The sequence below is a fragment of the Schistocerca serialis genome, chromosome 12, assembly GCF_023864345.2.
Source record: "Schistocerca serialis cubense isolate TAMUIC-IGC-003099 chromosome 12, iqSchSeri2.2, whole genome shotgun sequence".
NCBI classification, from domain to species: Eukaryota; Metazoa; Arthropoda; class Insecta; order Orthoptera; family Acrididae; genus Schistocerca; species Schistocerca serialis.
The window spans coordinates 133,403,960-133,430,835 of record NC_064649.1 but is presented as its reverse complement, the minus strand read 5'-3'; the positions used below and the strand labels follow the sequence as shown (position 1 = coordinate 133,430,835).

The 26,876-nt window shown below is 40.9% G+C and overlaps 1 protein-coding gene across 6 annotated transcripts in view; it reads left to right on the top strand.

Annotated features, from left to right (window-relative positions):
- The window catches only part of LOC126428295 (guanine nucleotide-binding protein G(q) subunit alpha), an 80,050-nt gene that overhangs the window by 17,927 nt on the left and 35,247 nt on the right, over window positions 1-26,876 (top strand). For 4 of the 6 annotated variants that reach the window (XM_050090213.1, XM_050090216.1, XM_050090217.1 and 1 more), the window contains 4 exons: window positions 1,807-1,961; window positions 9,316-9,444; window positions 21,273-21,402; window positions 21,777-21,930. In XM_050090213.1, coding sequence (XP_049946170.1) covers window positions 1,807-1,961; window positions 9,316-9,444; window positions 21,273-21,402; window positions 21,777-21,930 — 568 coding nt within the window. Of the gene's footprint in view, window positions 1-1,806; window positions 1,962-7,342; window positions 7,472-9,315; window positions 9,445-21,272; window positions 21,403-21,776; window positions 21,931-26,876 lie in introns of all 6 variants that reach the window. The other 2 variants (XM_050090215.1, XM_050090214.1) reach the window with 1 other exon arrangement.

The window sequence follows — 26,876 nt, the reverse complement described above, 5'->3', positions numbered from 1 at the left end:
CCCTACTGTTCAATCAATACATCGAGGAAGCAACGATGGAAGAAAGGTTCAGAAGTGGAATTAAAATTTAAGGTGAAATGATATCAGTGATAAGATTCGCTGATGACATTGTTATCTTGAGTGAAAGTGAAGAATAATTACATGCCTGCTGAATGGAATGATCAGTCTAATGAGTAGAGAGTATGGATTGAGAGTAAATCAGAGAACGACAAAGGTAATGAGAAGTAGTAGAAATGAGAACAGCAAGATGGTCACGAAGTCAATGAAGTTACAGAATTCTGCTACCTAGACAGAAAAATAACCAATAACAGACAGAGCAAGGAGGACATCAAAAGCAGACTGGCTATTGCAAAAAAGGCATTCCTGGCCAAGAGAAGTCTACTAATATCAAATATTGGCCTTAATTTGAGGAAGAAATTTCTGAGAATGTATGTCTGGAGTACAGCATTATATGGTAGTGAAACATGGACTGTGGGAAAACCAGAACGGAAGATAATTGAAGCGTTTGTGATGTGGTGCTACAGACAAATGTTGAAAATTAGGTGGACTGATAAGGTAAGGAATGAGGAGGTTCTACGCAGAATCAGAGAGGAAAGGCATAGGTGGAAAACACTGATGCCAGGATGAGAGGACATCTGTTAATACATCAGGGAATGACGTGCATGGTACTAGAGGGAAGTGTAGAGGGCAAAAATTGTAGAGGAAGACAGAGATTGGAGGAGTACATCCAGCGAATAATTGAGGACGTATGTTGCAAGTGCTACTCTGAGATGAAGAGGTTAGCACAGGAGAGGAATTCGTGGCGGGCCGCATCAAACCAGTCAGAAGACTGGTGACAAAATAAAAGCCAAGCATTCCTGGACTCCGTCAACTGTTCAACTTCTTCTACGGAAGTATGGGACGCCATTGGGAGGATTCCCAGTAAACACAGTTGTTTCCAAATAGCACCAGTACTGACGTCATGAGGTGTCCAAAAAATGCCTGGTGGCATCGCTCAAACACATTTGTTGCTCACATTTTAACAAGATAAAACTGTAACAATGAACTCTTGCATAAGACGTTACATGGAGTGAAAACTCAGAGTATTTGTAGTTATACCTTAGCAACATACAAGATTGTTTAACACGTGAGTCTTAGTTTATAATTTCTTTCAAAAACATTTCCGACAGTGCTGAACCACAGTCATATCGTATTTTTTTTAAAAGAGTGCACGGCATTCGACTGTTTATTACTCTATTTTTCTTCTGTACAATCTGGATTTTGGCTTTCACACCATGATCAAGTACAATGTTATTAGACCATTAACATGATTTTGCTGTGTACTGTGCAGGACGACAAACACACATTTCGACACCTTCAACACAAGTGCTTAACATACATGTAAGTCTTGTAGGAAAGCAGCTGTTGCACAAGCACATCATATCTGTTGAAGTCAGCCCAAAGCATGTAAACACAAGACTAGCTTATGCCTTTAAGATGTAACTGTTCCACTATTAGTTTATATCTGTGTTGAACTGTGCATTTGCCATCCTGCACAGTACACAGCAAAATTGATTGTGTAAGATAATTGTATTCGAAAATGGTATGAAAGCCGAAATCTAGATTGTACACAAGAAAAATACAGAAATATACAGTCAAACGGTGGTGTATTCTTTCGAGATAAAGATCAAGATGATGAAGATAGTAATAGCATTTCGTGACCTTGGACATTTGCTCCTCAATTTGGTCCTACGAAACTAGACGTGTAAATAAATAAATAATAACTACAACTTCTTTCTGTATTTATAAAGTGATCTTTTTCTGTAGGAAAAAGCAGAACTCATTCGAAGTGTGGACTTCGAAACAGTAACAACGTTTGAAAGTCCATATGTTGAGGCCATCAAGGATCTGTGGGCAGATGCAGGAATTCAGGAATGTTATGACAGGCGTCGCGAGTACCAGCTCACAGACTCTGCCAAGTAGTAAGTATGGACTTTGTTGGAGTAAAAAAAAAATGTTAAAAACAGAAAAGATAAAACAATCCTGTTTATAATAGGATGTTTTTATTTTGTGGTAATGATTTCTTCTGAGATAGTGATTGAAATGCAGATTGTTAAAACACCCACTTATAAAGGGGCGGGGGGAGGGGCAGGGGAGAGGAGGGTGTGGAATAGTGTGACTGTTTGGAGGGAATAACAATAACAGTTGAATTTCAACATGCTCTGCCCAGTAATAGAAATAAATTATCACCTCCTGTGTTGTTGCGTAAAATATTGTCACTGGATATTGCTTATGCAAAACTGCATATAACACAGAGCTCTTCTTTTTATTTTTTAAAATTAAACATTGTAAATTACAGAAAATATTACATAAATACTTGAAATTATGAAATGGAATTGTTGGCCAAAATTTACCTCCAGGAGGTATACTACTTGTATATACATATAAAAGTACATGATATTATCGTAGTTTTGGGTAACTATTAGTTCTGTAAGTGGGAAGGAGAGCGTGATTGGTTGGGAAAGTTAAAAAATAATGCCATCCTTTTTACTGTCTGCAACTTACCACTTTTTCTGCCCTGATGAATGAACTAATGGTCACTCGGATCTCAGGATCCAAGGGATTTTCTCAGTACAGTCCCACAAAAGTTGCGACTTGTGACAGTTAATTGCTTTATGTTAACTCTAGCTTGGGATCAGAGAGAATATACACAATCTTTACACTGGAAGCTGACTTGACTTCGATACACTGTGACACAGACTGACAAAGACCAAAAACTCACATAATATAAAAATTTTTTTTTAACAAACTCCCAACATCTGCTCGGTGCTTGCTTTACAAGATTTATGATGAGAAACACCCATTCTATAAGATAACAGAACCATTTTAAATGTGTTGTTGTTGTTGTTGTTGTTGTTGTTGTGGTCTTCAGTCCAAAGACTGGTTTGATCCTACTCTCCATGCGACTCTATCCTCTGCAAACCTCTTCATCTCAGATTAACCACTCAAAATAAGGTTATAATAATATCTTAAAAAGCAGAATTAAATTGCAGGGACTTTTCTGTAAAAACTGTTATTAGTTGTACAGGATGAAACAGAGGAAATGCATATTTTCCACTATTGAATAACTAAAGGCTGGTTTTATTTTTAGAAAAATCTTACATTCAGTAGTAGTACTTTATTGCATTTTTGAAATCAATATACCTTAATTAGGCTTGGAAAATAATGTTGAGGTGACCTTACCAGGCACAAATTTGGATCCTGTCCTGAAAGTTGCGGCTCTCTCCAACACTTCATTTTGCACGGTTTCCTGACATGGAACTCTTGAGGTCATCGATTGTGTAGGGCTGTTAATGTGCACTGTCGGTTTCAAGTAACCCCACAGAAAGAAGTCACAGATTGATAAATCAGGTGAGCTTGTGGGCCAATTAACATTACCGTTTCGTGGCATGACATGCCCTGGGAACATTTGTTGAACCAGTTCCGTGGATGTTCTCACCATGAGAGTTAAGGGACCATCCTGTTGGAACCTCATTTCTCTCAAGTTCACTGGACACGTTTCAAGTTCTGGATGAAGAAAGTTTTCGAGCATTTAGATACAGTGCACAGATGTAACAGTAACTGCGGTTCCTCCCTTTTCAGAAAAAAAAATTAAGTGAAGCTTTAGAGTTGGTCATGTTTAGAAGTGCGTTTTTGTTGGTCCCCCCCCCCCCCCCCACCACCACCACCACCACCACCACCACCACCACCACCACCACCACCACCACCACCACCACCGCCGCCCACCCCAAATGTACTCCACACAACTGTGGTGGTTGAGTACATTTGTCACATGTCAGTAAAACATGTTATTAATTTCCGTTTGCGAGCCTTTCTGCTTTTGATGCACTTCGAGGAACACACTATCCTTTCACCTTCCACTCAACCTCGACACTTCCATACCGATCCTCAGCTTATGCGAAATCTGTCGGAAGTGCTTGTCGGTGTGTCGTACTTGCTCAGTGTGGTCCACTTGTAAGCTTTTTGACATTCAAATTGAAAGTGGCGCACTGCTAGTAGTTTCCTTATCCGTGATAGAGCATTTGGATTGGTTGTGAACTCAGGCTGTTCTGTAGACTTGCAAAAAGTTTGCATGCATTTTGCAAGACAGCCAATTTCCCTTATTTCAGTAGTGTGGTTAGTTTCTGTAATGTTTCCAATCCTTGATACTGTTGTCCTCCCAGACAAATTTTTCGTATTCATGTCTATTTATCTTTAGATATACCTCATTCTTTCACTATTTTATAGCTTTGTTTTGAAATTTTACTATATCTTTCCAGATAACCTATCTACCAAAGTAGTGTATCATAAATGCATATAATCCACAATTTAGTAATTTGTAGCAAAAGATTAAGGACATGTTCATTAGATAACTGTTTTCATTAATATAAACTGACATTTGTAACTCACTTCATTATAAACATAAAATAACGATGTACTCATTGTGCAATCTCAATCCAACCAAAAGCAGTTGTCACTTCCACATAGCACCACATAACATATCTAATAGGTTTTTGAAAACATTTGTCATAGAGCTGAAATATGAATTACATTAGATCAGTATTTAGTGAATCAAATCTTATCTGGACAATGACATTTTTAAATGTCAGGTTGCTATAATTTTGTCGATATTTGAGGTGTGTGACACTTTTGTTTTCATAGTGGCAGTATGTTAGCTTTCAGGGAGAAGACAGTGGTCAGATTCTCAAAGTAGTGTAAGGACTAAAAGGGAAGGTCATGCCCGGAACATTATGCTACATTAGCTGAGAAATGCAAAGGCTCAGAGAAATCTTTCTTTAACCCTTCCACTGCTGTGGTCATGTATACGTGTCCTGTTAAGCCATACCCCAGGTGCTGCGGGTCTGTATATGCGTGCCACTTGAAATTTCCTACACTGCTATGAATGTCTGAATGTGTCCTGAGTTGCTGACCTCTCACTGCTGCAAACGAGTTTCTGCCCTACCTCGATGAATAAAAAGGTTTAAAGTATTTATCATGCAACATATCTACCTCATCGCATGCTATCATTTGCAGAAAACCTCGTCTCAGTATCTTGAATCATTTATACGTGATGACAGTTGTTATGACTACACAATCTGCGATGTACAAGGATGTGAATGGACCTGTTGCTCGCTACTGATATTTGGATATAAAATCCAGTAACTTGAGAATGTAATGAGACATTATTCTGCTCTCAGCTGTAAATAAAATTTTGGTGTCTTGTCTGTATTTCATTCACTGCAATGTGTAAGGTATAATCAATTTTACGCAAAGTTCTCTCAATGAGTTTTTACTTCTGTAAACTCTGTAAAATTTTGTGCACGATTTTACTTAATTTCATGCAGCATAAAATGTATGACAGATAAGGAAAAGAAATTCAGTTCTTTATTGGGTGCAGATATCAGACTGTAAGATGTGCAACAAGTCAAAATTTTTCACCCAATAATTTTCAAAAAATCAGATGATCAGTATTTTGTATTGGCTGGAACGCCATCCCTCAGCACAGGCCCGAGAATTTGGCAAGAAGTGCAGCCGTAACGAAAGCAGCCTCGGCACGGAATGCAGAGAGCTCATCTGTTGCAGTGAAAGGGTTGAAATGAGCAGTTTATTTTATTTTTTTAATACGAGGAGAAAATAAGAGTGCAATAGGTTGCTGAAAGATGGACATGGATGATTTTTGGTCAATACTGGTTCCTCAGACCGTCCCTGTCTTCTCCTGAGGGAGAAGCTGTTAGTTCCAAAAGCTAGTTTAGTGCCTCCTGAAGGTAAGTAATGGCCAGCAAGTCTATCTCATAATTTTGTGAAGGGTAGAGATGGGTGCAGTCCAAACAATGTCAATGTTAATACAGTGAAGGAGGGTGGGAGTAGTTACAAGGTGTGTGTGAAAAGTAAGGGCCATTTGCTTATACAGAAATTTCAGTAGCTGAAAAGAAAGTTGCAGAAGTGCATCCCCACCTATTGATTTTACAAAGGCACAGAAGTTATTGTTTTGCTTCAGTACTTGTTTCACTGTTGGTAAAACCAAACAATAGCTTTGTGAATTGTTGCTCCTACAAATGGTGAAGTGTAATTTCCCAGATAGCTGTGTGTGCTAGCATGTTGTTTCAGGGTTCGGAGAGGCATTGCTGGCCCTGTACATTCGTAATGAGGGTCGGTGTGGCTTCTAGGTAGTTTCCCACATCCAACTTGATAAACACTGGGCTGGTGCCCACATCCCGCCTCTGACAATACATGAACATGTAGAAAACATTTCCACACTTTCATATGGAATAGCACCAGATGTATACAGTTGGGTACATGAAGAATTAACGTGTCAACCCTGTGAATTTACAGGATAAAGACCAGGAAAAAGACAAATTGTGAAATGTGTCTGTAATCAGATTTTTGTGTGCAAATGGACCTACAGCTACTCAGATTGGTCAGCCATATCTAGTTTACGGGCATACAGTAATTACCTTCTGTCGAGGCCTTAAAACTGAAAGTACAGAGCTGCACAGTGGAGAGTGGAGTGCCAAACCCAGCATCCGACGAAATCGTGCTGCAAGTGGAGGAAAATCTGTAATCTGATCGGCCATTGCTGCTGTGGCATGTGCTGTGTGCTGTGAAATGGCCAAAAGGCTGAGATGGTCAGCCAAAATAAATGGCAGGTAAACTGTTGCCAAGGAAAGTACAGCTTAAAGATGGCATTTATTTCTGCACTGCTGCTTGTACCAAGGAAAAGGTTCAGCGTTTCCAGCGGAAACTCGTAGACCACACCCCACCCTCTCTCCCCTTTCACTCACATCACATTACCTCTGTTCACACTCAAAGCAGTGGCTTCGTGGACAGAGGTTTGAAAGTGCTAAGACACTAGGCTTCCAGTGTTGACATCGTAAATACACGGGCAGAGGACTGTACAGAGTGGCTGAAGAAGCTAATAACAGTGTTTAGAGTGGCCATTACTTTTCAAATATGCCTTGTAAATCAAACAGTAAACCAGATATAGAAGAATAAAGTAATTGAGCATTTTGTAAGACTACAAAATCAGTCACATGGTGACTGGAAAGCAAACATTTTACCTCTAAAATTCAGTTTTGACAGATTTTACAAATAATCTGAGTCTGTATAAATATTAGTAATAACTTATCAACTGAAATGTTAAGCAGTTACTTGACAAGAAGAAGCAGGCACTTTAGCACATAACTAAATGATTGGTTACTTGTTGTCTCTATTTTGCATATGATGAATCACAATTGTTGTTTTTGCTTTAGATTGAGCCAGGTGGTATTTTATTGACTTCTCGCTTTTGTAACTGTGTCAAGTATGTCGTTCTGTCGGATCGCAGCTACCTGTCGGAGATAGACCGCGTGGCGGCTCCCAACTACCTCCCGACGGAGCAGGACATCCTGCGAGTGCGAGTGCCCACCACCGGCATCATAGAGTATCCGTTTGATCTGGAGGAGATTCGTTTTAGGTACAAGCGTCATCTCGTGACCTGGTGGTGGCTTTCCATTCTCTACTGCTGCATGTGGAATGGAAACTGTGTTGGCTTTGCGGTTCTTTTCTCTCTACGGGCTGCTGGGACTCTTTCTGTGTGCATGAATTTTTTCTGTATCTGTGTTGTCTTTCTCTTCTTAGTAAATTTCTGGCAAACAGCTTCCAGATAGTATGTGCTTTCAAAACAGTTAAACAGGGGGGAGGAGGAGGAAAAAAAGACAGATTAAGTAAAGATAGGCTATCACACTGGAACGCCGCCTAAACTTGAACTGCCATTTTAGTTACAAAGTTAAAGCTCAAAGCATTGTTGTGAAGATATGCGTCGTGTGTGAAAGTATTTTGTATCCTCGAAAGTGTAAAATGACGTAAAAATAATTAAATTGTTTGCTTCTATAGTGTTGGAATTTATGGCCTTCAGCTGTTTAATTAGTCTTTATACTCCATAGTGAAATAAAAGTTTTAGTGTTTTGTTTGTTAGCTAATGTTGTGGTATCGGTACTCATTTACTTCTACTTTTCCTTTTGAAGTTACCACACAAATGTCACAGTAACGAATTCTGATCCCATGGCAGTCCGTATCTTGGCGGAGTGTTTTGTCTGTACAGGGTGTAAATGATAACTGTTAACATTTGATAGTTTTGTAAGCGAAGTGAAGAGAAACAATATGATGTGATACAGTTGTGGTCTGTCCAGTCAGAAAACCACCTCAAATTGGCCTACAAGGGGCATCTAACAGTATAGATACGGTTTATAATGCCCAGTTTCACAAGAGCAAAGGCTTTGAAGAGGAATGTACAGCCACTTTAAAGTGCATTTTAGTACAGTCACAGTGGTCTGGCTGGAGAAAAGATGACAAAGTAACATAATACTGTGTTTTCCACGTAAATATATAAACTGTGTTCGAACATTTCAATGATGTAAGATAATGTGGAAGTTACAAATAATGTTTTTTTCGAAATCCTTTTTTAAAATGTATGTTTCAAAGCCTTTTTCGTGCTATGCTAAATTACCAGTCATCTTGGCTTTAAATGTCAAATGAAATGTCGAAATGTGGCATGTTATGCAAATAAATAAATTTAGAACTGCCATTTCTGCTTCTATTCTTTTTTCGTGCGACTCCCGATGGCAGTGAGTGCCCTTTTACCGATAATTGTGACCTTATTAGTAGTGTGTGCCAGTCCAGTCATGTGCGAGTATCAATTGTAAAGTCAGTCTCGAATGACTCGATAGCCGTGCTACTTCCACAATTTACGTGCCAGACATCAGTGCAATCGACTGAACATTGTGTGACACAGTGCACCAGTTACATTCCAGATTGTTTCCACTCTGATGAGGTGCATTTGATAAAGCTTTGCTGCAGATTTTCACTAACATTAGCATATAGTCTGGATTGTCTTGTTCTTGAAGACTACTTTGGAGCTGATTTTTAATTAAGATTATTAGGAGATTATTGATTTTCCAGTGTTAAAAATGACAGAGGAAATCGAGGTGGAAAAGTACCAGTGTTTCCCGTATTACTAGCATGTGGCATTGAACATTCCTGAAGGATTAATGAAGGAAGGAAGTTTTTACTAGAGTTGTTGATAGTGGTAAAGGCCTGTATGGTTGTGAAGCAGCCAGTTGTGATTGTTGGCATGTTTCAGAAGAAATGGACCATCTGGAAACTGGTTGGAATTAAACAATTATTGTTTTTTCTTTTATGCATGTGCATGCTGTGTGTTGTAGTTTGTGTCGTTTAAGTGAACACGAGAATAGAGGACACCGAGGGGTGTGCTCCTGTCCATAATTAAAAAGCAAAATGCATCGACTTGTGAATTTTCAGCTACCTGAGCGACTTAGAAAGGATCGAGAGATCTGACTTTCTTCCGACCGAACAAGACATCCTACGTGCACGCGTACCGACAACTGGCATCTTAGAGTATCCCTTTGACTTGGATTCCATAATATTTAGGTAAAGATATACAAAGGTCATTCTTTGTGTCGCATATTCGCAGTATCTCAAACTGCTGCTAACTGAAGCCCAACTGGTTGTTTGTGGGAGTAGACCCTGTAAGTTCAGGACAGTATGTACTGTCTTTCGCCTCAGAGTTTGACGCTTTTGTGTAGATGCTTAGCTACTGTTGCCTTAGTGTCAGATGTCACTCGTATGTTGCACACTAGAACAGAACTTTTCAATTTCAGACCATCTTCCTCAGTACTATCACAGATCCTGTGCTGAATTCCTGTTTCTGCTGTAGGCAATAAAATTCCTTTCCTCTCTTGTATTTTTGCGATAGGGGTATTTGTGAACTGAATTTGTCACGAATGGAAAGTTACGTTTAGAATACTCTAATATATCACTTAATATGCATGTCATACCATTTGAAAAGTATTGTGCAAGGGTGGCTCACTACTCCAAAGTTGCATCTGCTCAACACATTTCTCTGTTTAGCTTTTTGTGAGTGCTCAGTACATTTGACTGGGCATCAATGATGTGCATTTGGCTCTTTTATTTTTTGTCAGTAATGGTACATGTGTTACGCGTGTAGTTTTCTGACCTGTCCGGGAGTTCAGTGTACTTTGCGGCCAATAACATCCACACAGAGCCAGCCTACTCACAGAATACAGTTGCATTTTATACTTCAGTTGTAATGTAGATGTAAAACACCTGCAGGTCACACTCGATTTATTACCAGTTTCACACATCAGATTCAAGTGTCATCAAATGTGTAGAAATCTCAGCTCGTGGCAAAGTCAGTTAATCACGAAAATTCGGCTTGCTTCGGGCAGGACAGTCCAATAATAAAATCAGATCGTATGTAACCTGCGAGTGTTTCGTCTCTGTATTATTTGCTGTGGTTGCTGTGTCCCCTACAGGCTATTTACTATTGTAGTAGTTTCCTTTTATTGTTTGTGATATCAGGTCAAATTTATTGTATAGGCATATGAAAACCTTCCACAACTCTAGTTGTCCGTCTATATGGAATTATTGCCAGTAAATAGTTAGAATGTTTACAATTCCTGAATAGTTAATAACCTAACAAGTATTGTTATTTTTTAGACTGTTGACAACACTGATTTGTTCTAAATGTACAGTCTGCATTAGATAAAATCATTCTGTTGTGCAAGACATGTAATAAAATAGATCTTTAACGAACATCTTGCCACTATATCTTCCCTAGTGTCAGTACTGATTTCTGTGCACCTAGACAGGTCATTCACCATTGTTTTTTGAGAATTTTCATATAACTCTTTGTTTACGGTTCAGTGTACATTGCAGGGTCTTCTACTCGTGGGCTTTGGCTGATTTATTTACAAATTTGACACAGCTTTTCTTTCCTTCCCGCCATGTATGTTCCTTCTACACAATTCTTTCCACCTTTTTGTGCAATTTTTTTAAAATGCAAAACCATGCAAGTCGACTGTTACACCTATTGCCTGCACCATTTGAATGCTCAAACACTGTACATTCTATTCTCTCCTACGACCACCTCTCTCTGTCTCTCGGGGTGTGCAGTGGTTAGCACACTGGACTCGCTTTCTGGAGGACGACGGTTTAAACGCCTCTCCGGCCATCCTGATTTAGGTTTTCTGTGATTTCCCTAAATTGTTTCAGGAAAATGCCGATTCCTATGTATAGTCACTTTTCTTGAAAAAAAAAAATTATCACTTTTTTTTTTTACCTGTTGCCTGTTCACATAACCAAGCTAGGATTCGCAGTGGCTATCACACTAGACACTCATTCGGGAAGGCGACGGTTCAAACCCTCCTCCGACCATAATATTTAGGTTTTCTGTGATTTCCCTAAATGGCTTCAGGCAAATGTCAGGATGGTGGCTTTGAAAGGTATGGCACATTTCCTTCCCCATCCTTCCATAATCATATGGGACCAATGACGTCGCTGTTTGGCCCCCCTCCCCCCAGATCGACCAACCAACCTTGTTTGTTCACACAAATTTCCTTCAAATTTTTGTACTTTTATTATTTTTACAATCTTTTTCCTTGCTTGTCTTAGTTTTTCCCACTGCTGCTTCATTTTCGTAACTCCCACCATCTCTTAATACTCAACCCTGACCGAGCGAGGTGGCGCAGTGGTTAGCACACTGGACTCGCATTCAGGACGACGACGGTTCAATCCAGTCTCCAGCCATCCTGATTATGGTTTTCTGTGATTTCCCTAAATCGTTTCAGGCAAATGCCGGGATGGTTCCTTTGAAAGGGCACGGCCGATTTCCTTCCCAATCCTTCCCTAACCCGAGCTTGCGCTCCGTCTCTAATGACCTCGTTGTCGACGGGACGTTAAACACTAACCACCACCACCACCACCACTCAAAACCCTCCACTTTTTGCCACGATGAGTACCTTCACTAATTATTTTCATTCTTTTCATAAACATGCTTTTGCTCTATCTGTGCTAAGGTCCCACATTCTGCTTCTTGAAATCGACCTTTACCTGGGGTTACTTCCAAAGCCCTAATATTGAAAGTCCCTGTTTCTGGGTGTAATTCTACTCATCACCAATGCCCTTTACAGTTTCAAATACAGCAATAATGTGAACTAACCCAGTTAATCTGTGACTTATATACCTCATCTGCCAATTTCCACTCCAACAATCTTCTCTCCTTGTACAAAATCCTGCAGCTATCTACCTCTGTTGTTTCCTCACTTACACACAAAACTTGGTAAACCACCTTAACAAACCCTAGCCTTCACCACTCCTCCCAAAGCAATGATCACAAGAACCAGCCACAGCAGTACAGCGTTCTCAACCTGTCTTCCGAGGCTCTTGCACCTCATGAATTACCTGTATTACCCAAGGGTCTCATGTTTAACCCTAAGTCTACATTTAATCATGCTCCTTTGCTTATGGACCTACTTTCTTTAACACTTCTTTAATTGGAAGTATTACTTTGGAATCCAGTCTCAAAACCTTTCCAACAGCAAACCTAATATTGAACTATACTTTGAACAATTCCATCCATGATCAGAATTTGATCCATCATCCATACATCAAAATTCTTCCAAGAAGTTCTAACATACTGTGTTGCTTCATGATCCTTCTTCAGGTCCCTACAACATGGCTCTAAACTACCCTCTGCACAACTCCAGCCCCTAAAAAACTGATGACTCCATCATTATCCTCCTGGCAGACGAGGGATTTATCACTGTGGTACATGACCGAAGGGAGTATGTTTACTATATGATCAAAAGTATACAGACACCTGGCTGAAAATTACTTAAAAGTTGGTGGCACCTGCAATCGTCAATACTGGAATTCAGTATTGTGTTGGCCCACTCTTAGCCTTGATGACTGCTTCCAATCTTGCAGGCATAAGTTGAATCAGGTGCTGGAAGGTTTCTTGGGGAATGTCAGCTCATTCTTCACGGAGTTCTGCACTGAGGAGAGGTAGCGATGTCGGTCAGTGAGGCCTGGCACGAAGTGGGTGTTCCAAAACATCCCATATGTGTTCTATAGGATTCAGGTCAGGACTCTGTGCACGCCAGTCCATTACAGGGACGCTATTGTCGAGTACCACTCTGCCACAGGCCGTGCATTAGGAACAAGTGTTCAATCATGCTGAATCGCCATCCGTGAATTGATCTTCAACAGTGGTAACAAAAAATGTGCTTAAAACATCAATGTAGGCCTGTGATGTGATGGTGCCACGCAAAACAACAAGGGGTGCAAGACCCCTCCATGACAAACACAGCCCCACCATAACAGCACAGCATCAGGATTTTACTGTTGGCACTACAAATGCTGGCAGATCACATTCACCGGGCATTCGCCAAACCAGCACCCTGCCATCGGATCACCCCATTGTATACCATGGTTAGTCACTCCACACAATAGTTTTTTTACTGTTCAATCGTCCAATGTTTACGCTCTTTGCACCAAGTGTTTGGCATTTACCGGCATGATGTGTAGCTTATGAGCAGCTGCTCGACCATGAAATCCAAGTTTCCTCACCTCCCGCCTAACTGTCATACTACTTGCAATGGATCCTGATGCAATTTGGAATTCCTGTGTGATGGTCTGGATAGATGTCTGCCTATTACAAATTACGACCCTCTTCAACTGTCGGCGGTTCCTGTCAGTCAACAGACGAGGTCGGGCTGTATGCTTTAGTGCTGTACGTGTCCCTTTACATTTCCACTTCACTATCACATCAGTAACAGTGGACCTAGGGATGTTAAGGGATGTGGAAATCTTGTATACAGATGTATGACACAAGTGACCACCAAATCACCTGACCACATTCGATTTCCGCGAGTTCTACGGAGCACCCCATTCTAATGACTACTGAGGTCACTGATATGGACTACCTGGCAGTAGGCGGCAGCACAATGCACCTAATATGAAAAACGTATGTTTTTGGGGGGTGTCCAGATACTTTTGATCATATAGTGTAATTGAGGATCTGTGCCGTCTTCCTGACACTTCCACGCCCTAATTCTGTGATACGAACTGACCGGCAGTCCCTCCTCAAAACCTCAGGGTCCTCACAAGAACTAATAATGCGTAGAACTTCGTACCCCAACATGCACTCTCACCTTTTACCTTCTTGCTAACGTCTACAAACGCAACCCGTCCCATAGTTGCTGGCTCCAAAGCATCCAATAAACACATATATCTGCCTTAGTTAATTGTTGTTGTCTTCAATCCTGAGACTGGTTTGATGCAGCTCTCCATGCTACTCTGTCCTGGCAAGCTTCATCATCTCCCAGTACCTACCGCAACCTACATCCTTTCGAATCTGCCTGGTTTATTCATCTCTTGGTCTCCCTCTACGATTTTTACCCTCCATGCTGCCCTCCAGTACTAAATTGGTGATCCCTTGATGCCTCAGAACATGTCCTGCCAACCGATCCCTTCTTCTAGTCAAGTTGTCCCACAAACTCCTCTTCTCCCCAATTCTATTCGATACCTCCTCATTAGTTATGTGATCTACCCATCTAATGTTCAGCATTCTTCTGTAGCACCACATTTTGAAAGCTTCTATTCTCTTCTTGTCCAAACTATTTATCGTCCATGTTTCACTTCCATACATGGCTACACTCCATACAAATACTTTCAGAAACGACTTTCTGACACTTTGTTAATAAACACCTGCAATCATAATACAAAGACCCTCCTGTAGTAAAGACACCAAATATTTTGTAGATCATCTGAAATCTGTACCTGTCCCACTGCCACCACACATCTTGCTTGTCACCACTGATACCTCCTCTCTGTCTATACCAACATTCCCCACGTACATAATCTGGCTGTCGGTGAACATTACCTCAACCAGTGCCCACCTGATTCCAGTCCTGTGACATCCTTCCTGCTCATTTTTGTCAACTTCATACTTGCCTTTGAGGGGCATACATGCAAATATATCAGGGGTGTGGCCATGGGAGACAGGAGGCTCTTTCCTGTGCCAACATTTTTATTTGTTGTTTGGAGGGCTTTCTCTGGGATTCATAAACCTTCAGCCCCTGGTTTGCTTCTGATGCATCTGTGGCCAGAGCCATGCATCGTGCCACATTTGCCTGCCTGAGCCCTGCTGTGGCCGACCTCTTCTGTCCCGTTGCCTACTCTCTGGGTAGTTGAGCCCGAGTGTACCGGCAACGGAGTACGTGAGCTGCGATGCGCTCTTGAGCCCCGCAGCTCGTCGGGCGCACAGCCGAGCCTGGGTGTCTGCGAGGCACGGTGCAACTGGAAAACAGGCAGCGCTGGGAAGGCACCACGTACGTGTGGAACGTGGAATTGCTCCCTCAATCGTCTGCTTTCCTTTGAGAATAGTGAAGGTTTGATGTGCTACGAACAGTGCATTCTTGATCCTTACAAAGAAAAATAATGTGTAATGTAAAATGATTGATGTAACACAAAAAGTACTTATTTTGACATGGAAGGAATTGAATTCAAAGCAAATGTTTTAGTAGCCGTAATGCTGTTATAGAACTTTATATTTCACCTGTACCGTATCAGAAATGCTGAAGCAGCTTTGGCACAATGGATGGCTCTAGTACGCAAAATTAAAGAATTTTACACTTTTCTGTTAATCTAAAAGTCTTCGTTACGGAACTGACCGGCTCAGCCCTTCCTTGGAATTCGTCGAGGATGATCTGCCTGCTTTGCATGTGGCGTAACTTCAAAATTGGGGACCACAGAGGGTAAAGCCAGTTTAAAATTACTTTCGCTGTGAAGTTTTTTCTGGGTTTATTTCTTACATGCATTTAAGAATGAAAAACCTTCTTTTTTTTTTTTTTTCGCACAGACATGTGGATGAGACATGTAGTAAACTTGTTACCACTTTATTTGATAGTATTGGAAACTCAAGTCTTTAAGTATAACCTGAAACTTGTCGGTGACACAGATTTATTTTCTGTATCTTAGCCACTGGAAGTTTCAAATAGCTGCTTGTTTCAATTCACAATTCCAGAATTATCCTCTTTTGCGAATGCTGTTGTTATTACTAGATAGATCAGTGAAATAGTGATTGAAATTTTTCCAAATCCATTCAGAAGTTCCTTAATTTTATTCTTGACACATTCATCCTAAGTAAGATAAATTTCTATTAGGTAATAGTGAAGGGTATCGAAGCACTCAGTTCATTTGGAATTCAGATTTCCCAAACTGCAAGGCTTTTAATGAACAAATTGTACAAAAAATGCACATTACACAGGTATGTGTTTGGTCTGTAAAGTAATGACTTTCAATTGTTGACTTTTTTAACAAAATTTCTGTCAAATAAGCAACATTTGGAAGCCAGACTTTTCCTAGGGAAAGATGTACCTCGTGAGAAAAAGTAAACATCATACAATATGAGAACAATTCTGCTGTGATATAACCCTCTTACATCCATTTTAGTCTTCAGACTATTTCTCTAATGTGCCACTCTGGAACAGTGTGTGGAAAAATTAACTGTTAGCTATTTCCATACAAACTGATTTCTCTTGGTTTATGATGCTGATAATTTCTCCCTGTGTAAGTAGGGAACAAAAGTATGTTCAAATTCAGAGGAGAGAGTTCATGATTGAAATTTTGAAGGGGGGAAAAAAAATCTCACTGCAACATAAGTCTTTCTTTCAATTATTGACACCTCAATTTGTTTATCATATCCATGACGACACTCTCTCCCCTATTTCCTGATAATACAAAAAGAGCTGCCCTTCATTGGACCTTTTTGATATCTTTCATCAATCCTCTCCAGTAAGGATCCCATACCGTACAGCAGTATTCTTGCAGAGGGCGGAGAAGTGCAGTAGACCTGTCACATCTTCTAAGTGTTCTGCCAATAAAATGCAGTCTTTGGTTTACCTTTCCAGCAACAATATCTCTGCAATTTTTCCGATTAAAGTTGTTCATAATTGACTCTTTTAGTAGCTGTGGACACACAGATTGGCACACAGTATTCGCAGCTAAATTGGTACATCACGTGATTGCCTTCGCATTCTTGGCACCTTTAGTCACATTCTTGTCACTTCTTTGAACACACTGTAAGTGAGATGTATTTCAGAAAATACCAGATTTCTGAAATTTTTTCCCAAACGCTAGAGTGATTTTGGTGTTGAGGCAGTGTACTCCTAGAGGCAACTTTAGACTACCAATTGCAGTTTACCATATTCCACAACACTAATTCAGTTCAGAGCCTTTGAAGTGAACACATGTTGAAGGGTTTGGCTAATTCCATGATGGAGAACTCTTTACAGTGTGGTGGGAAATGACTGGAAGAGTTGTATATTGTGCTACAAGAGAATTGATTTAAATACAGCAGAACAAGAGAGGTGTTGTGCACCACATGGAAGTTTACTATACACTATGAGGAGGCAGTCAACATATTATTTCCCGATGCACCCATAATGTAAAATGACCGTGATTAGAAAATAAGAAAAATTATAGCTGGTACAGAGGCTTAGTGACATTCATTCTCCTGAGCCACCATTTGCAAATGGGACAGTGGAGGATGATGTACTCTTCACCATACACTAGGGTGGCTTGCGGAGTAGGTGTAGAGATAGTGGATGTAAACTGACTTGAGAGTGTCACATCACTTCAGTTGAGGCAATTGTCTGGCTGAACAATGCATGCTATGCTGCACCCTCTTCCCCCATTTTGGTTCTGGCAGACTCCACTGTATTCCCTAAACTTAGTCACATAAGGCTCGAACAAGGCCTAGCCCTTTCTTTGAAAATCTGAAGGGGTAAAATACATGGAGCAAAAAATTAACATAAAACTGGTACAGAAATCATACTGCAATTATAAAAGTCAAAGGATGAAGGGGAGGCAGTTGTCTACATCTTCATACACACTCCACAACCCACCATATAGTACGTGGCAGAGGGTTCCCTATACAACTACTAGTCATTTCCTTTCCTGTTCCACTCGCATATAGAGCAGGAGGAAAATATCTATCGGTGTGCCTCCTTACAAGCCCTAATTTATTTCATTTTTATGGTCCTTATGTGAAATGTGTGTTGCCAGCAGTAGAATTATTCTGCTTTCAGCTTCAAGTGCCAATTCCCTAAATTTTCTCAGTAGTGTTCATCGAACAGAACATCACCTTCCCTCGAAGGATTCCTATTTGTTCTCCCAAAGCATCTTAGTAATACTTGCATGTTGTTTAAGTCTACCAGTAGCAAATCTTACAGCCCGCCTGTGAATAGCTTCGATGCCTTCCTTCAGTCAGACTTGCTGTGGATCCCCAAAACATTCGAGCTGTACTCGAGAATGTTTGCACTAGTGTCCTGTATGAATCACACTTTCATAAAATTCCCTCAGTAAACCGAAGTCGACCATTCACTTTCCCTACGATCCTTACATGCTCATCCCATTTCAGATCACTTGGCAATATTATGCCCATATATTTAAATGACGTGCCTGTGTCCAGCAGGACACTACTAATGGTGTATCCGAACATTACGCATTTTTCCCCCCCTACTCATCCACATTAACTTACATTTTTTCTATATTTCAAGTTAGCTGTCATTTATCTATCACATGAATTGTAAATTCTGTCAAAATGATCTTGTATGCTCCTGCAGTCTCATAATGACAATGTCTCCCTGTACACCCCAGCACTGTCAGCACAGAGCCACTGATTGCTGCTCACCCTGTCCATCAGATCATTTGTGTATATGGAAAAGAGAGCAGTACTCTCACACTTCCCTGGGGCACTGTGGAAGATATTCTTGTCTCTGATGAACATTCACTTTGGAGGTCAAGAAACTGGGTTCCGTTGCTTAACCTCTCTCATCTTAGTCGATTTATACATTGAGCAAACAGAAGAGAAATCAGAGGAGAAATATGGAAAGGGAATTAAAGGTAAGAGCAGTTGAAAAAACGGGATAGTGCCTTGAAAGAGATTATACTTTTGGAAATGGGATGCTAAAAGTAGTTAACTAGTTTTGCTGTTTGGGCAGCTGTATAACTGTCAGTGGCTAAAGCAGAGATGCTATAAAATGCGAACTGCTATTAATGATAAAACTGTTTCTGAAAAAGAGAAATTTGTCAACAGCAATCATAAATTTAGGTATTAGGAAGTCTTTTCTGCCGGCATCAGTCTGGAGTGTAGTCTTGTGCATAAGTGCAATGTGCACTGATCAGCAGAACATCGTAACCCCCTACCTAATAGCCAGTACGTCCACCTTTGGCACGGGTAACACCAGCGACATGTCGGGGCGTGGAAACAATAAGGTGTTTGTAGGTCACTGGGAGGAGCTGGCACCACATCTGCACACACAAGTCGCCTAATTCCCGTAAATTCCGGGGAGGGGTTCTGTGAAGTCTGACGCTACGTTCAGTCGTATCCCAGACGCTTTCGGTCGGGTTCAGATCTGGCGAGTTGTGTGGCCAGCACATAAATTGGAACTCGCCACTGTGTTACTCGAACCACTCCATTGCCTCCTGGCCTAGTAACAGGGTGCATTATCTTATTGGAAAAATGCCACTCCCGTCAGGGAACACAATTGTCACAAAAGGGTGTATTAGGTCTGCAGCCAGTGTACAATACTCGTTGCCGTCGTGGTACCTTGAATGAGCTCCACTGGACACACGGATGCCCGTGTGTGTGTTCCCTAGAGTATAATCGAGATGGCACCAGCTTGTCTCCCTCCCACAGTACAGGTATCTAGGAGTTCTTCCCCTGGAAGATGAGATTCGTGCACTCCCGTTGGCACGGTGAAGAAAGTATCGGGGTTTATCGGGCCGCACAGTGCTCTGCTACTGCGCCAACGTCCAGTGCCGACAGTCCCCGTGCCCGTTTCAGTTGTAGTTGCTGATGTGGTGTTAACATTGGCATTAATATGGATCGTTGGCTGTGGAGGCCCATCGTTAAGTGTTAAGTGCACTGTGTGTTGAGACACACATGTACCCTGATGTTAGTGCCACCACAGTTTGCCACCTGTCTTCTTTTACCAGTCTGCCCATCCTATGACATCGAACATCTGTAATGAGGGTGGCCGTCCAGCTCCATAATGTCCAGACACGGTTTCACATTGGTTTCATCGTGTGTTGGACGCACTGACCACAGCACTACTCGATCGCCTGAAAATTCGTGCAGTTTCCGAAACGCTCGTGCCGAGTCTCCGGGCAGTCACAATCTGCCCTCTATCAAACTCCGATATATCACCTGCCTAGCCCTTTCTACACACGGACAGCCTGCTCACTGATACTACGAGCACTGTGCGTGGGTCTGACTAGCAGTCACTCCTCACTAGGTGATGCTGCTATCGCCTGGATAGGCTTATATCGAAAGTAGGTAATTTTCTGGTTGCTCATCACATGCATTAAATATTGCAAGCAAGAAAAGAATAAAAGCTTTTGAAATGTGGTTCTGCAGAATAAAGCTGAAAATTAGGCAAATAGATTGCATGCTTAATGTAGTGGTACTGAGCTGAGTTACAGGAAAAAAGAAAGTTGTGTCACAACTGAAGGAAAAGAAGGGATCGATTGATAGGACACGTTCTGAGGCGTGAAAGAATTATCGACTTGGTAATAATAGGAAGTGCAGAGGGTAAAAATTGTAAATGCAGACCGTGAAACAAGCAGACAATGCAGTAAACAGATTGAAGTTGCAGTCGTAATGCAGAGGTGAGGATGCTCGCACGGAATAGAGCTGCACCGAGCCAATCTTTCTTGCACCAGCACTGTGAACACTTTCCAGGAAGTGTGCTCATGGTGGGAGAAATGTTGATAATTGTCTGTAATAAGATTTATTTTCCACAAACTGAATAAGCCAAATTTATTTGCTTATTTTGTTGATGCATGATAATCTTGGAAAAATTCTGTTGTCCGTTGGCATTTGTAACTGCTTTAACACTGTTTGCTTCTGGATTGTGCAAATTTGTAGAAGTCATTGTTACTAAATGGACAAAAGTTTGTGAATATGGTGAGTGTAGGGGGGAAGTAAAGGGGTAAGTAAGTCATAAATAATGCTTTCAAGAATTTTAATAGATTATTAATTTCGTATTATTATTTTCCTTTCTTTTGCTTTGCTTTGTTTGAGTTCACGTAGCTAAAATTAGACCTGCAAGAACAGTAATATTATTCCCTGCACTTGCTTAATTTCTAATAACTTTTGGTTATATCTTCTTGATTATACAGTAATAGTGTGTAATAACACTGTGTTTATTGATCAGTTCAATAAGTATTCTCAGCAATTTAATTTTATGAATTTATAGTTTTCTATTACTGTAAATTTGAATCAAACTTTCACAAATAGTGTGATATTTACAGAGGCGACACTATTTTCAAATGTAACATTTTGTATGAATGTCTCGAGCATGTTACTGCATTTGTACTGTCTCCCACAGGATGGTAGATGTAGGAGGACAGCGTTCGGAGAGAAGGAAGTGGATACACTGCTTTGAAAATGTTACTTCCATTATCTTCCTGGTAGCATTAAGTGAATACGACCAAATTCTGTTTGAATCTGAAAATGAGGTGAGCATTTTTGGTCTTCCTTGTACACCTGATTGTGCCTCCCTAATTCATAATTTTTTTATTTATAATTCTTTTAACCTGAGCATTAATATCAAGTATTCCTAGTAGATCTTATTTATGAGTGACCTTTAAAAAAAATCATTTAGTATCCTTTGTGTCAGTGCTATTAATTAAAACTTGTACTTACTGCGTATCAGATGCGATTGGCACCTGAAATGGGATTAATATTAAGTATTCCTAATAGATCTTATTTATGAGTAACCTTTAAAAAAACATCATTTAGCATCTTATGTGTCAGTGCTATTAATTAAAACTTGTACCTATTGCATATCAGATGCGATTGGCACCTGAAACGGTGTTCAAAATTGTTGCAGAATCGGATGGAAGAAAGCAAAGCATTGTTTAAAACGATCATAACATATCCCTGGTTCCAACACTCCTCAGTCATCCTGTTCTTGAACAAGAAGGATCTCCTCGAAGAGAAAATCATGTATTCACATCTAGTAGACTATTTTCCAGAATATGATGGTAAGTATTTCGAAATAAAGTTGTGAGAAATAGGCTCTTTAAGAGAAGATTTAGTGATGATAATAATTATTCTCTGTGACACAACAATTCAGTGCAAGTCTTTAAATTGGACGCCACTTCACCAACTTGTGTCTCTCTAAAACTGTCTCGGCAATCCTCGTGGGGAAAGAGGACCTACTGTAAAGGCTAGGTTGAAGGCAGTGAAAGTTATGTGATACAACAAAAGGCAGTCACAAGAAAAAGTAAGGGAAGGGAAAATATCTGTTGAAATACACACACTCAACAAAGTACAGGGTGTTTCAAAATAAATATCTGGGATTTAAGGTTTCTTAGCATTTCTTGCATTCAACTTAAAATTGTAAATAATACATCAAATGAAAGACAACTCAACATTATGAGAAGGAAAGTTGCTACTCACCAAATAGTGGAGATGCTGAGTCACAGATAGACACAACAAAAAGACTCACAAATATAGATTTTGGCTGTTAAGGCCTTTGCCAATGACTCTCTCTCTCTCTCTCTCTCTCTCTCTCTCTCTCTCTCTCTCTCTCTCTCTCTCTCTCTCTCTCTCTCTTTGTCACTCAAACACAACTCAACTCACACACACGACTGTGGTTTCAGTCAACTGAAACCATGCTGCAAGCTTCAGCACCAGTGCATGATGGAAGTGACGACTGGGTTGGAGAAAGGAGGAGGCTGGGGTGGAGAAGGGGGGATAGTATAATAGGTGTGCCACACAGTGCAGTGCATGGAGAGGTGGTTGGTGGTGGGCGGGGGAGGGGGGGGAGGGGGGGGTGATAGTGGAAAAGGAGAGAAATAAAGTCTTGGTGTGGTGGTGGAATGGCAGCTGTGTAGTGCTGGAATGGGAACAGGGAAGGGGCTGGATGGGTGAGGACAGTGACTACCAAAGGTTGAGGCCAGGAGATTTACACTAACATAGGACGTATTGCAGGGAACGTTCCCACATACATAATTCAGAAAAAATGGTATTGGTGGGAAGGATCACAGGCTGTGAAGCAGTCATTGAAATGAAGGATATCATGTTTGGCAGTGTGTTCAACAACAGGGTGATCCACTTGTTTCTTGGCCCCAGTTTGTTGGTGGCCATTCATGTGGATAGACAAATTGTTGGTTGTCATGCTTACATAGAATGCAGCACAGTGGTTGCAGCGTAGCTTGTAAATCACACGACTGGTTTCATAGGTAGCCCTGCCTTTGATGGGATAGGTGATGTTAGTGACCGGACTGGAGTAGGTGGTGGTGGGAGGATGTATGGGACAGGTCTTGCATCTAGGTCTGTTACAGGGTTACGAGCCATGAGATAAGGGATTGGAAGCAGGGGTAACATTTTGTTTGCAAAGTTGGTACGTATCGACTTGGTGTGTGTCGTGTGGCGAATGGTGCTCGCATTGAACACTCATAAGAGAAACTATTTGAGTTGCTCTTTCATTTAATGTATTATTTACTACTGTGAGTTGAATCCAAGAAATGTTAGAAAGCTTTAATACCCGGATACTGAATTTGTAGCTCCCTGTACTACTGCTGTAGACCTTGTTCCATCCTCTGAGGAATAGTCAACACATTTGTGGTTACATTCTAGTGCGCACTCCTGTACAATAATTGGGGAAGCCAATTTGTAATGCTGGTGGGAAACAGCCTTCAGCATTCTGAATCTTGAAATTTCATCTGATAATGAGAGGTCACTTCTTGGCTTGAGTGGGCTCGTCCACCCATTTATTCAGATGTGACTGAGGAATGTGATAAAAGTTCCTAGAAAACCTGTGTATTTAATATAAAGCTTTTACTACGTAGGTCGTATCATTAATTGTCAAAAGTGAGCAGCTGAGTGATGGGTGGCATTTTGAAAGACACACCACCTCAGAAAATTGTCAAGCTTTCAAGATACCACTCTTTCCCTAGTCCTGAGTTGCAGTTGACCTGAAAGGAGGTTGTGGAGGAAAAGGAAAAGATGGTAGCAGTTAGGAGGGGGAAGGTGTCTGGAGCGGGAGGAGGCGTAATTAATCATCTAGCCTCGACACTGTTGGAAAAGGTCAGTTACTAATGTATTCGTGGAGGAAAATAACTACTATTCGTTCTGTTTCACTTCTGTAGCCAAACAGTTGTATTTTTCTCTTTTCAGTTTAATTTCAGTTGATTTTGGACCCACAAGGCTCTATCCCCAACTAGAAACTGGGTGGCAGAGTTTTGCACTGTTAACTCGTTTTGGTAGACAGCAAGAGTGGACAGACGTTAAATTTACTGCAGAATTGGTAGAGTATCACATGGGTAAAAAATACTCACAGGAGTAAATCACAGCAGGGGAGCAGGGAGAATCAAAAGTAGATCAGGAGAGGAACTGTTTGGTTTTAATAGAAGCTGGGCACTCGAGAAGGAATTTTAGCTCTATAGTTAATAATAATAAGGAAGATCTACTGTTGACAGTATCTTCACAATACTGACAATACCAGAAAAATTTGATTCATATCAAGACTTTATAGATCACACTATGACAATGACAGAAGGGAGCTTAATATGGCAATGGTAGTGTTAGAGATTCCTAATGAATTGATGGACTTTGGTGAAAGCTACTATGGAAAACATCATAGTCAAATTATGATACAAATACTGTAGGTTACCAAGTGTGATGATCACAAAAAATGAAGCACATACGATTAATTATCTTGTGGGAGTCAGTACAAGGGGGCCTACCCTGAACAAATTAGTTCAGGTGCTGGCATAAGCAGATGATATCAATATAAATGCAGTAATGCCAAGAGCAGTGAAAGAAACCTTTACAAGTCTTGAAAGAGGTGCTAGAAATATGAATCTACAGATAAATAAAAGAAAGAACTAATTACATGCCTGCAACTAAAGAAAATTATCCTAATGAAACCCTATTTGTAGACATTGGTTCGTATATATTAGGTGTTGGGTGTAATTTCGCATACCACGGATCAGAATTAAACTGTAAGAAGTGTCTATTCTGAAACCCAAAAATGAAAATTATCTGTAAACAAGTGCTGCCTTGGCAACAGAAAACATCTGCTGCTCAGGAAAACAGGTCAATGCCAACATACACTGAGGTGAAAAAAGTCGTGGGATACCTCCTAATATCATGTCAGACCTCCATTTGCCCTGTGTAATACAGCAAATGATGTGGCACGGACTAAACAAATCACTGGAAGACGCCTGCTTCTATACCGTCCGTAACTACGGAAGTGTTGCCGGCGCAGGATAAGGTGCACAAACTGACCTCTCAATTATGTCCCATAAACGTTTGATGGGATTTGTGTCCGGCGATCTAGGTGGCTAAATTGTTAGCTCGAATTGTCCAGAATGTTTTTCGAACCAATTGTGAACAGTTGTGGCCCAGTGATACAGCACGAGGTCATCCGTAAGAATGCCATCATTGTTTGGGAACGTGAAACCTACGAATGGCTGCAAAAGGTCTGCAAGTAAGCAAACATAACCATTTGCAGTCCGTTATCAGTTTAGTTGGACCCGCCCACATCATTATGGAATCACCACCAGCTTGACAACTCGGGTCCATGGCTTTGTGGGGGCTGCACCACACTCGAACCGTACCATCGTCTCTTACCGACTAAAATCGGGATTCACCTGACCGGGCCACGGTTTTCCAGTCATCTGAGGTCAAACTGAAATAGTCACAAACCCTGGAGAGGGGCTGCAGGCAATGTCAGCTGTTAGCAAAGACACACGTCAGTCGCCTGCTGCCCTATCTCGTTAATGTCAAATTTTGCCACGCAGTCCTAACAGATCATTTAATCGTACATCCCACACTGATTTCTGCGGTAATTTCCCACAGTATTGCTAGTCTGTTAGCACTGACAACTCCACGCAAACACTTCTGCTCTCGGTTGTTAACGAAGACTGTCGGCAACTGTTTTGTGCACGGTGAAACGTCGTGCCTGATATTTAGTAATCTGTCCACGCTTTTAACGCTGTTGATTCAAATTCCATAATGGTATCCAAAATGGAATATCCCACGCGTCTAGCTCCAACTATCATTCCGCATTCAAAGTCTGTTAATTCCCCTTGTGTGGCCATAATCACGTTGGAAACCTTTTCACATGAATCACTCGAGTACAAATGACAGCTCCATCTATGCACTGCCCTTTTATACGTGTGTACTTCCATATGTACTGCATTTTATGGGCAATAAGATGCTACTGGGTGTGAGACACACCTTAATTTTTAAGCCATGTTTAAAAAAATAACATTTTTATTATTAGATTGCAAAGCCAAACAAAAAAAAATAGTTTATAAAACCAAACTGACCTCTAAAATCCCTGAAAATCGTCGTTTGCACTTTCAAACAATGGAAAATCCAGGATGGAATGTAACATTAATATGAAAGGAATGTTGCTACTCACTATATAGCAGAGAAGATGAGTCACAAATGAAGCTTTCGGGCATTAAGGCCTTCGTCAACCCCCCCCCCCCCCCCCCCTCCACACACACACACACACACACACACACACACACACACACACACACACACACACACACACGACTGCAGTCTCAGACAACTTAAACCACTGAGTGTGCTTTCAGTTGCCCGAGACTACAGTTGTGTGTGTGTGTGTGTGTGTGTGTGTGTGTGTGTGTGTGGTCTATTGTTGAAGAAGGCCTTCATGGCTGAAGCTTTACTTATGACAGTCCTTTTGTTGTGTCTACCTGTGACTCAGCATCTCTGCTATATGGTGAGTAGCAACTTTCCTTTTCATAATATTGCCATTTAAACTTACCCATTTCTCTCTTATATACACTTTAAATGGTTTATTTATTGAAACATCAACTCCTTTCCAGAAACTGTTTTCCTTCTGTTCCATAATGTTAAAGCAATTCTTTTGCGACCTGCTCTCTGCTCTTCACTCAGATCATGCGGAACCATCTGACAGCAACTTTTCTCATCTTTAACTTTT